This window comes from Apium graveolens, chromosome 7, assembly GCF_009905375.1.
Source record: "Apium graveolens cultivar Ventura chromosome 7, ASM990537v1, whole genome shotgun sequence".
Taxonomy (NCBI): Eukaryota; Viridiplantae; Streptophyta; class Magnoliopsida; order Apiales; family Apiaceae; genus Apium; species Apium graveolens.
This window is the reverse complement of record NC_133653.1, coordinates 236,798,101-236,808,956: the sequence shown is the minus strand read 5'-3', so window position 1 is coordinate 236,808,956 and position 10,856 is coordinate 236,798,101. Positions and strand designations below refer to the sequence as shown.

At 35.2% G+C, this 10,856-nt stretch overlaps 1 protein-coding gene across 2 annotated transcripts in view; it reads right to left on the bottom strand.

Annotated features, from left to right (window-relative positions):
- Nucleotides 1–571: 571 nt before the first annotated feature.
- Nucleotides 572–10,856, bottom strand: part of LOC141672012 (protein RST1) — a 31,283-nt gene continuing 20,998 nt past the window's right edge. For both annotated transcript variants that reach the window (XM_074478494.1, XM_074478495.1), the window contains exons 15-24: nt 8,523–8,611; nt 8,241–8,429; nt 8,055–8,132; nt 6,949–7,131; nt 5,287–6,168; nt 4,905–5,201; nt 2,344–3,006; nt 1,943–2,093; nt 1,659–1,777; nt 572–1,003 (exon numbers count right to left, since the gene is read on the bottom strand). In XM_074478494.1, the coding sequence (XP_074334595.1) occupies nt 638–1,003; nt 1,659–1,777; nt 1,943–2,093; nt 2,344–3,006; nt 4,905–5,201; nt 5,287–6,168; nt 6,949–7,131; nt 8,055–8,132; nt 8,241–8,429; nt 8,523–8,611 (3,017 nt within the window). In that variant the 3' untranslated portion in view covers nt 572–637. The remainder of the gene's footprint in view (nt 1,004–1,658; nt 1,778–1,942; nt 2,094–2,343; nt 3,007–4,904; nt 5,202–5,286; nt 6,169–6,948; nt 7,132–8,054; nt 8,133–8,240; nt 8,430–8,522; nt 8,612–10,856) is intronic.

Below are 10,856 nucleotides of genomic sequence, written 5' to 3'. Positions count from 1 at the left end.
TGACCCGAGTCAAAATAAAAAACCGAGTTATGGCCGAGTACACCAAAACCGGATCGGAAATACCTTCGAGTCCGAGTACTCCCCGAGTACTCGTCCGAGTACTCCTGAGTTTTAGAACACTGATAATTAGATAAGTCATGGACAAAGGGTTAGATAAGTCATGGACAAAGGGTCTCTCGAAAAAAAAAGTAACTAATGCTAGGAAACGAACACCACATCACTAGGCTCTTCTTTCTATTCCTTGATTACCTCTGGCTCGTCATTAGCTGTCCTTCACTAGCTCAGAAAGTAAATGGCTTTTCTTGCTTGTTTAGTGAAGTCTCACTTTCTGCTGAAAGTAAATGACTTTCTGTAAAATCTACATCATATCCAAAAATTGACCACAGAAGCCCCCACTTAATCTTCTCAACATTTAAAGAGTTTCTCATGTGTGGCAGGTTGACGCCCAAGGTCTCTGATCTGGGTTTCTATTACATTTATGTTAGATATATCAGAGTAAGTTTTTTGTTACTTTTTAAGTTGGTCTGTTAGGCCGTGATGCCCTGTTACAGTATGAAGATAACAAGGATCGTCAAATAAATTATAAAATCGTTTATCTAACTATCTTTATCAAATTTGGTTCTTTCAGGGTTGCAAGTTAAGGAATAACCATGTTAGCTAGACTAAGCTGCTTCTCTGTAGGCAGATAATCTTTTAACAAAACACATGCATGGTGCAACAAATTCAAGAGATAACCAGCCATTGAATCCTCACTCTGGTCAATATCCTCAGAATTTGGTGAATCATTGGGAACTCTTTTCCTGTTTGTAACCCAGTCATGCACCCTTTTTGTAGTCGTCCAAAGAAGTGATACCACAGAATCTGCTACATCCCTCCAGCTAGTTTCTGATAGAAGAGATGCAAGAGCAATTGGAAAGTCACTTAACACGGCAAGTTGGTCCACAATCAAAAACGGCATGTACTTGGAGAAGCTTCCACATAGCAGGCCAAGAAACTGCAGCGCCTGCAAGAACCAATGAGATATTAGCATATTATTGATTGCACGCCTAATGGAGCAGGAAAAATTGTCAATACTAAACTCCCTCTACTCAGTGTTGTGGGCCACTTTCTTTGAGTAACAATGCGTAAAAATGAGGTATTTCTACATTATGTACTCCAATGTTATTTCGAGTGCCTCAGTTTGACGCATCAAAATGCGTAAAACAAAATTGCATCATTGGACGGGGAATAGTGAAATATATGCGCTCCAATATATTTCAAGAGTGCTAGTGACGGTACTACCAAGTTTAAGTATAATTCCCAATCTTGGTCCACTTAATTTACGGTTTCAAAGAGATTTAACCACAAATAGTGCGACCATTTTACCTTTCAAACAAAATCATTTCAAGTAAAATCTGGGTTTTATCCACCAAAATTTCTTGGTATTTGTTTGACTTTTAAGTATCGCTGTCTACCGCTAAATGGTGAATGATCATCCATAAACCTATAAATGTACATCAGACGTACAATAAAGGTTAAGACACTCAGATATGCAACACAGCATACATAAAACCAGTATGAATACTGCATCCTAACCAAAGTATAATCATCTAACTTCTTCAGATAGTGCAATCATTTGATAGTTGCAATCCATTAACTTCAAAGAGGATTTTACTAACCGTCAAAGGATGGCTAGTTACACAGCTAATTTCAGCAGCATCAAGAACCCACTGTCTTTTAGTGCTTCCATCAGCATGTTGTAGAGTGGCTGCGACTTCTACCAGCACCTCCCAAATATCTGCAGAATTCAAATATATATATATATATATATTTATATATATATAAAGTAATGGCATTTACTCTATCCCAAGCAGCTTAAATAGGCATTCTAAATTTTCTTAAACTGTCATGCATCTGCCGAGAGTTTTCCATCATCACGGCAAACTTGTTACAATTTTCTTACCTTGTGATCTAGTGTTTAGCATGGATGCTTTTAGCTTTCCAACATGTGTCAATGGAATGGAACCAATCCCCACTAGCCTGCATGTAGCTTGAATTTTTTTCTTTACTTCTAGGAAGTATATATTTCCAGGTCTGAAGTCCAGCTCTGAGACCTGCAGAATATCTCTGGATGTTAATGTTACTAGGACAGCCAAAGTTCAAAAGCTAAGAAATAACAATAGCAACGAACATTACTGCCAGAACCCTAAAGAATCTTTAAGTTTCTAACAAGTGACATGATCAAAGTAAAATTTATGCGGGGGGGGGGGGGGGGGGGGGCAAATTCATATCCCGAATAGAAACAACATATGAACACATGATCTCTGAAAAGAAAAAGATAAAAGTTAGAGTGATAATGCAAACCTTAAGAAAATCAACTAACCAAGCCTTCCGAGCCTGTGCTAAGCATCTAATTGCCACAGTCCACTCATCTAACAAATGACCATGACAAGCACTTGTTGCTGAATATGAACTAGAAGATGTTGAACTAAACAGCACCTTCATGCAGTTCTCCACATAAGAAACATAACCTTTTTCGTCAGTAGTAGATCCATTCAAACATAAAGAAAGGCCCTTCCAGAAAGAAATCCTAAGTAAACTTTTCTGTTTTAAGTTATAGAGTTGATCTGAAGGAACTAACTGTTTTACAAATTCGGCCACATCATCAAATAGCTTTTCGATCCTAGAACCTGAAAAAACCTTAATCATGTCTGCAAGATGAGAGAGCACACACGACTGCATATTTAGCTTGAGTGTCCTGAACCTGGGCAAGTCACATAACTCGTCCAGAAAGTTAAGAAGAGAATCAAATTCCTTTGCATGAGCTAAAGAGAATAATAGGCATTCCTCCTGTAAGAATCCCCTTCCTAAAGAAGCTGAATCTGATGGTAGTAATACATGATCTTCAGGATTGTATCTCACACAACGTCTGATGATTGCTCCCCAATCTAACAGTGGTAATCTTGGAGCACTAGTGAGACATCGTAAAGCAGTCGCAACTGTGTTCACATGTGGAGCAGTACCTGTCTGGGTAAAAGAAAAACCTTTATAACATATTTGTCAATAGTAGTAATCAAATATATGAGCAATACTCAGCATAATATTTAAATAAAATTTGATGAATACAAATACTCTGTACTATTAAATTCTTATTTTGGCAGTGCTAAAGTTGGGAAAGAGGAGACATAAGAAATAATTAGAAAAATTGTGTTATATCCGCAGGCAACATGACATTGATCAGGCAAAGACATCAAGGTTTATAATTTTATTAAATAGAATAGTCAGAATGACCCGAACGTCTGTCTCTGTATCCTTGCAATGACAATATTAAATGACATAATAAAGAAAATTCATTAAATCTACGAGCCAATCTGAGCTCAAACAGAAGGGAGGAAAGGCCTAATAAGGATATGAAAACTTGTTTCATTCACCTTTTATTATCAAATAAACAAAGGAAAGTTAACAATTGCCATTTTCCTAGAGGAGTTTCAGCCCGCAGAGTCTGATATTTGTGCTCAAAGTACAGGTGTACAGCTAAGCAAAAGTTGGGTGTTTCTCCAAACACAAAAAGTCAAAAATTACTACTTGTGACGAACTCGTTAATATGTAACTCGTTAATATGTTTATTTTAATCGTTAATCTTAATTAACAACTAGGTAATATGCTTAACCAGGAATAATCTATCCACCAAAGCAGCAGAGGAGTGTAGGGACGTATTCTTAAGTCTAAGAAAATAGAAGCATTGTAGGGATACAACCGACTATAATGCCCAAAACAGACACATAGATAAATACATAAATAACTTGAAAAACTTTACTCTCTGAACCATAATGTATCAAAACCAAGCACAAAAAAAAAATGCATGCCATGGAGAGCTCGGGAGCAGATTTTATTTTTCTTCCCTAGAATCCTACAGACCCCCTCTTTAAAATTTCATTGTCAGTTCACTGACATTCTGCGTATTATAAGGAATAATGCAAATATTTTAATAACTGATACTCGAGCTGTATATTTTGTCTGGAATCTATAATGATAAAACAAAAAGTGTCCTGTAATTTAATTTGAAACAAAAGCTGATTTTGATGTTTCTTTCGTAATCAAAATCACCCTTTGAAGTCTTTGCTTAGCTAGGACCTTTGTCACTGGTGCTACAAGTCTGCAGACAGTTAAGAGTGAAGCTGACCATTGAATTATTCACTCAATTTTTCTATTTTCTCTGTATCCACTGACCTCAAAATGATAAACTGCTAGATAATTTAATTTCGATCAACAAACTATACAAATATTTCAAAATTATAATATCACAAATTTGCAGCCTTTCGTGGACGAGGACATTTAACTGTGGTGATACAAATTTTATTTATACATCAATACCAACCTCTTTCTAGTTGAAGGTTTATTATTGATTTGTAGTGAACTGCCAGCAATAGAATACTAGAACGGTCAACAAATTTTACATGATTTGAATTCACTACACTTGTATGTCGCAAAGGACCTATGGACTCTAAAACCGCATGTGCAGCAGATTGGATTACTTTCCAGTTGACCTGCATCGGGCTAGTGTTATTACACAAATAAGACAGCCCCTGAGAATACTAAAGAAAATGATAGGACTATAATTTTTTATTATGCAAACGCAAACATCTGCTTTCCTATTTTGATTATATGACACACACCTGAAAGTTGAAACATGTACGTTATGCAAAATAGAGCTAAGCATATTCTACAAGATGATAACTGCTATATAAAATCAGGGATTCCCCCCCCCCAACATTTTACTTTTTGTTATTTCCAAGTGTTAATATAATAGCCTTTATGAATAGAGGACAAACATGTAACGTTGACTCTGGTCATACAGAATGATAACAGCAAAGAAAACATGATTTCAAGTTTAAATGGACAACTTGACTACAAATAAAACATACCCCGGAGAAGTTGTGATTTGATAACCACAAAGAGAGCTTCATGACTAAACTGTTGTCGGAAAAATTTGAAGAAACAAATTTTGAACCAACTACATCGCACTGAGAATTATTCTCTTCATTTCTAACATTCGTAAACCGCAAACAATGCCTAAGGAAAGAAATTGCCCATGCAGCATACGGTTGTAGTTGATAGTCATCAGGATTTTGAGCAACAAGAAAAATGTCCTGAATTAATGACATCAGTTTTGGCTCCATAGCAGAACTTGAAAGCAAAGGTCCCATGATAAAAGAAGATTGCTGAAGGCAATAAAATTCAGTCAGCTTATTAAATAGTAAATCAAAGTTAAACCTTGCAGACAGTAAAAGTGTATAACAAGTTTACCTTGGAATCAGGAACAGGGTGCAGAATGGTCGGAGAATCATGTTGAAAGAGACTACCAGCGCCAGCACCTAACATGTTTACAATTCCAAGCATTCCACCCAAATGCACAAGAGGGGAATGAGAGCTAGTATAGCATTTTTTTAACAATATTAGGAACTCATTAACATATTCTACTTGAACTGAATGCACCCCTTCATTCAAGATGCATGCCAGAAGGTTTCCTAGTGCAGTACAGGATGCAAACAACAAACTTTGATGAAGTGCCCCGGATTTATTAACTGAGACTAGTTCAGAAATGAGACCCCTAAGGCCATTTATTAGATTATCCAATTCAAAATCCTCAAGCTTATCCACTTTCTGGAAGAAATCTACTAAATTAGGAAGAGCAAGGCAAGATCCCACTGACAATGCTATTTCAATTTTATCAGTAGTAGCTGATTTCTTCTTTAAGGGATTAACATGATGAATCCATGATTTTAGCAGGCTGTTAATTTTATGTACAGCATCATCATTACCAGTCCGATAAACTGCAGCAACAGTACTTCCTAAACCCAGAACAACTCCAGCGATGCCCCATACATCTTCCTCTAAGTTATCATGGATAATAAATAAGCTCTCTGAATCAACAGCATCTGTTGCTTGACCAAAACATGCAGATAAGCTTTGTAATTCTAGTGCATCCGGTGATCGAATTTTGCTTAACATTTGGCATAGAGCCCTCATAATTCGGCCTAGCATATATGTTTCCTGCTTCCTGTATGCTTCTTTATGTGAGTCAGATTCATCATCAACTCTGACCCTGGTAAAGAGATCTTGAGATGAAAACCCCAATCCAAGTCCACAAGCCCCTTTTACTAATGTGCTTTTGCATATTGCTGCAACCTGAAAAGTAAATATTATCAACTCCATATATGTGTCACTAAAATATACTAGATTTTTTTCCTTTCAATATAATTAACTTGTAAGCTTATTAAGATCTAAGCCTCTGGCTGTTTTCCGTTAAACCTAGTATACACCAGTAAAGTGCCTCTCAACTCTGTGAGGTACTATCCAACGATGAAACACATTCAATTAACTGGATAAGATATCTAAATCCCAGCATCTGCTCAAACTATACAAATTTCATATAATGTTGTTAGGAAGAGAGTTTCATATAATCTAGTGTATTTAAAGTAGACCATATTCTTCTAGACAGAGTCTTTTGGATAAGAGCATGATGACACCGAGTTCTAGCATAGAATCTATATAACAAGAGAAGGAAGAAATTACAGGGGATTACAATAATGTGCTACGATACTTCGACTTCACGGTTTTTACTGCTGTACGGCACACAATCTGTATCAAATCCTTTGGTTGGAGGAAGGACACTTGGGCTCCGTTTATTAGCCGGAAAATAATCTGATAATTTTAATTATTCTCCGTCTCGGGAAATTCTCACTATTGCTAATATTTAAATAATTTTTAAAATTTGACCAAGTAACAAAAATAAAATCTATAACGTTTCACAATATCTTTGATATTGCTACAGAAGAGTTGCTACTTTTGTACAGAAAAACTATATTGCAAGCAACTAGAACCAAAGAGCTTAAACAAAAATTACATAAACACTCCGCCTAATCAGACAAAAATAACAGAATGCAATGAAAAGTCTGTGTCTATTACCTCAAGGAGTGCATTGACATTTTGAATCTTTTGTTTATAGTCAGTTGCATGCAAATTACTTGAGATAACTCCTATAGATATTGCAGCAGACCATTGGCGATATTCATGTTCATACTGGAATAGCCAATTCAGGAGAAACTTTATAGCAGAAGATTTGACAGCATGAGCCGATGGTGGAAGAACCTAAAAAACAAAAGCTTGACAACTGAGTAAACCATAAAACTAAATATTACAAACAAACAAACGAAAATCCAGTAGTTCCTCATATATACACACATTTTATACAATAATAGTCTCTCATAAAACAGAATAGAAATGCATAGATTTATAACTTGTGCATAGATTGGTGCATGAAAATATAAAAATTGTAAAAAATTATTGGTCCGCATCCAGTAGTACCCTTAAACCACTTTATAGTAATAGACTCGGAAACCGGAAATATTATTAATTTATCAAGACTATCAAAATAGTGTCTCAATTATTGTCGAGGTTATTACCCCTATCGATCATTAATTTAATAGAGTTCTCATGTACTATAACTAATCAATTATCATTGAAATACATAAATCTAAGGGCCATTGGAAAATCTGAATGACAAATTGCGGAATGGTTAAAATTTAATAGTTAACTCATAACTGAAAGTAACAGCAAACAGCTATTTCTGCACCCTTTAATCGACCTGAACAACGAATGAATAACATTACTCGTTCAATAGATATCTAAAATTTTGAAATGATATGATTTTCCTAATTTGTCCTGCTTAATAAATGATGTTGTTTGCACATTTTGTATGGGTAACAATTTAGCTACCGTTAGAACCCTCCACACATGTGAATATCATTAAATTACAACAGAATTTTCTACCCTTCAAAGTGAAATGTTTCGTTCTTCTATGTGAGTTTCTCTACAAAACTCTTGTGGATCAGATTATTTATTCATTCCAATTAACAAGGTCTTGTTAATGTCTGTACAGATCACTATCATCAGATACCACTTTGGACAGTACAATATATCAGATGCAACAAGAGGGAAATATGCCTACGCAAATTTTATGAACTGTGAAGATAAAGAACCCACTGTACCAACAAAAGATGAAGTGTGTTTACCATACAGAATGCGCCAACAGCTAGCGCAATATTTTCAGCCAATCTGGGAATAGTTTCCTCTGCAATCTTTATAATGCTCTGCACAACAATTAGAGACAATATTAGTGATGAATTAATTTAAAAGCAAGAAAATACAAACTTATGACAACAGTGAAAAATGAGTTAAAAGTAGAAGAATGACTTAACCTTCAAGATATCATTGGCAAGTTCATCAGTATTGTCAAATGCTGTGGATATTTCCATCTGCGCCTTAATCCAACGTTGCATGAAAGCTTTCCATGACTGAAACGAGAGAACTGCTACCAATATATTTCTTGATAGCTGAAGTGATCCTGCTATGTCCAATAGGGCAGTCCTAAATCTAGCATGCAGATCCTGCAATCTCTCAACATCAATTTATGTAGATTCAAAAGAACTATAATACCACTATAATGGTTCCATGTTCAAGTGTTGCGATATCTATCTTACTTTTTCAGGCCCGAGATTGTTCACATCGTGAGTGAAGTTGAGGCAAAAAAGAGCTGCACCGGGCAAATCTCTAGTTTTTCGATTATCTCCTGTAAGCAGAAAGATCATTATATTAAAAAAACAAATAAATCACAAGGAAATGTACTGTCATATGTATAGATACATAATAGTATGGAGGGTTCCAATTTGCTACATCTCACACTTAGCTTTATATTGTCCTGCATACAGGATTAAGGTTTATCCTTACAAATACCAATTCTCTCATAGTAAAAAGAGGTCGAGAATTCAAGACATAGTAGAGCCATTTGTGCAAAGTATCTAAATTTGTTTAGTTGACCTTTACCAAAAAGAATCAGGGCAAGTCAATTAATGTTAGAAACTACGATTATGATGCGGATTGTTTATGACGACATGAGAGAAATCAGTCTCTATACTGAGAAAAGAATGACGGCAGAAGAAAGCATGTATCTATGTATATTACTGTACAGAATGCTAAGTTACCCGGATTCGGATCCAAGAGTCGGATTCTAAGTTTTAATATAATTAGGATCTTGAATATTGATGAAGTGCAGAACATTAACATTCTAGATTATTCTAGAATGGTCGAACTAAAAACCAACTTCCAGAATTTTCTTAAGGCGGCATCTCAAAATCAGATTCAATGGATGACATTTTGGCTTTCTGGCAGTTTTATACATCTATTATGCTTATATATCTACTACTCATATTGATTTACCATATTTAGCCCTATAAAGAGGAGAATCTAAATGCTTTAAAGATGGCAGATTTGAGATTTGTAATACATATTTATAAAATATAAGATAAACACTTTGCATATTTGTTCTCCTCCTCTAATTGTCTTTCATTTTCCTAGTCATTTTTTTCTGCCTTGCTCCTCATCAGTTGGTGCCAGCACTTATGCAACTTGCTTCGTTGATCAATCATCATGGCAGGGAGAAGAGGTGGAAAGCATGGTTAGAATACAACAGATGAGTGGAAAGAAGAAAAAGATGCTGGAATCGAAGCAGTTTGAAGTAACAGTCAATCATCCAGTGATGATGAATCTGATGTGAAGCCCATTCCTAACAATCGCATATATTCAGTTGTTTATATATTGGGTTATTCATCAGGTTGTTATTCATCCCACATGTTTTGGGCTATGTATGAATTACTCTAGTAGGGTTTACTGGGCGTGCATACGGTACTTGCAATTATCAGCTTACGATTTTTACGCTTGGATTATATACATTGTTTACTTGGGATTTTAGTTACGTCCATTTAATCTTGGGATTTATATTATGGTAAACTAATGATTGAGTTGCTATTCAATCATACAATAGTGTTTATCTTTGTTTTTGCTATTTTTTCCCATGCATCACAGGAAAAATCTTTGTTTTGCTATTCAAAAATTACTATCATTATCATTCTTTTACTGTTTGTACCAATCCTAGCTTTTACTACCCTACAACATCATAGACACCTACTCGCAATTATCAGCTTACGATTTTTACGCTTAGATTATATACATTGTTTACTTGGGATTTTAGTTACGTCCATTTAATCTTGGGATTTATATTATGGTAAACTAATAATTGAGTTGCTATTCAATCATACAATAGTGTTTATCTTTGTTTTTGCTATTTTTTCCCATGCATCACAGGAAAAATCTTTGTTTTGCTATTCAAAAATTACTATCATTATCATTCTTTTACTGTTTGTACCAATCCTAGCTTTTACTACCCTACAACATCATAGACACCTATTTGCCACCAAAAACCACCCTCTGCCCTAATCCCTGATCCTACCCAACTCCAATTCCCTATCTCGCATCCAAACAAACAAACAAACAGGAACTTAATACATGATTCATTATCCTAGTACTCCACATAAAGTTTATTTCCTGTCAAATCATGTCAGTTGATCGTTATAAGATTCTACTTAATTGTCTAGAAATTCATTATTTTAATAGACATGCAAATATTTCAACTTTTCCATAATTAAATTATTAGTAACTGTAATGGTGCCTCATTTATGGTTTTCTACTAGATCCAAGTGTAAAAATCCGCATTTTCTTCTTTCAAACTTGTGAGCAACATTAATTTAAAGGACCAACCCAGTACCTATATTCCAAAACCTTATTTCCACGTAAATATAAATAATTACCACAATACAACAATTTTAGCGCATATTGCACAAAAACCACAATTCAGCAAGCACGAATAAAATCACCACATCAAATACACATTTACAACATTCATATTAGACGAAATGAGGAGATACACAAAGGTGTAAATCCAAAATGGATATCCCCCCGGGATAGAAAACTAGTTTCTT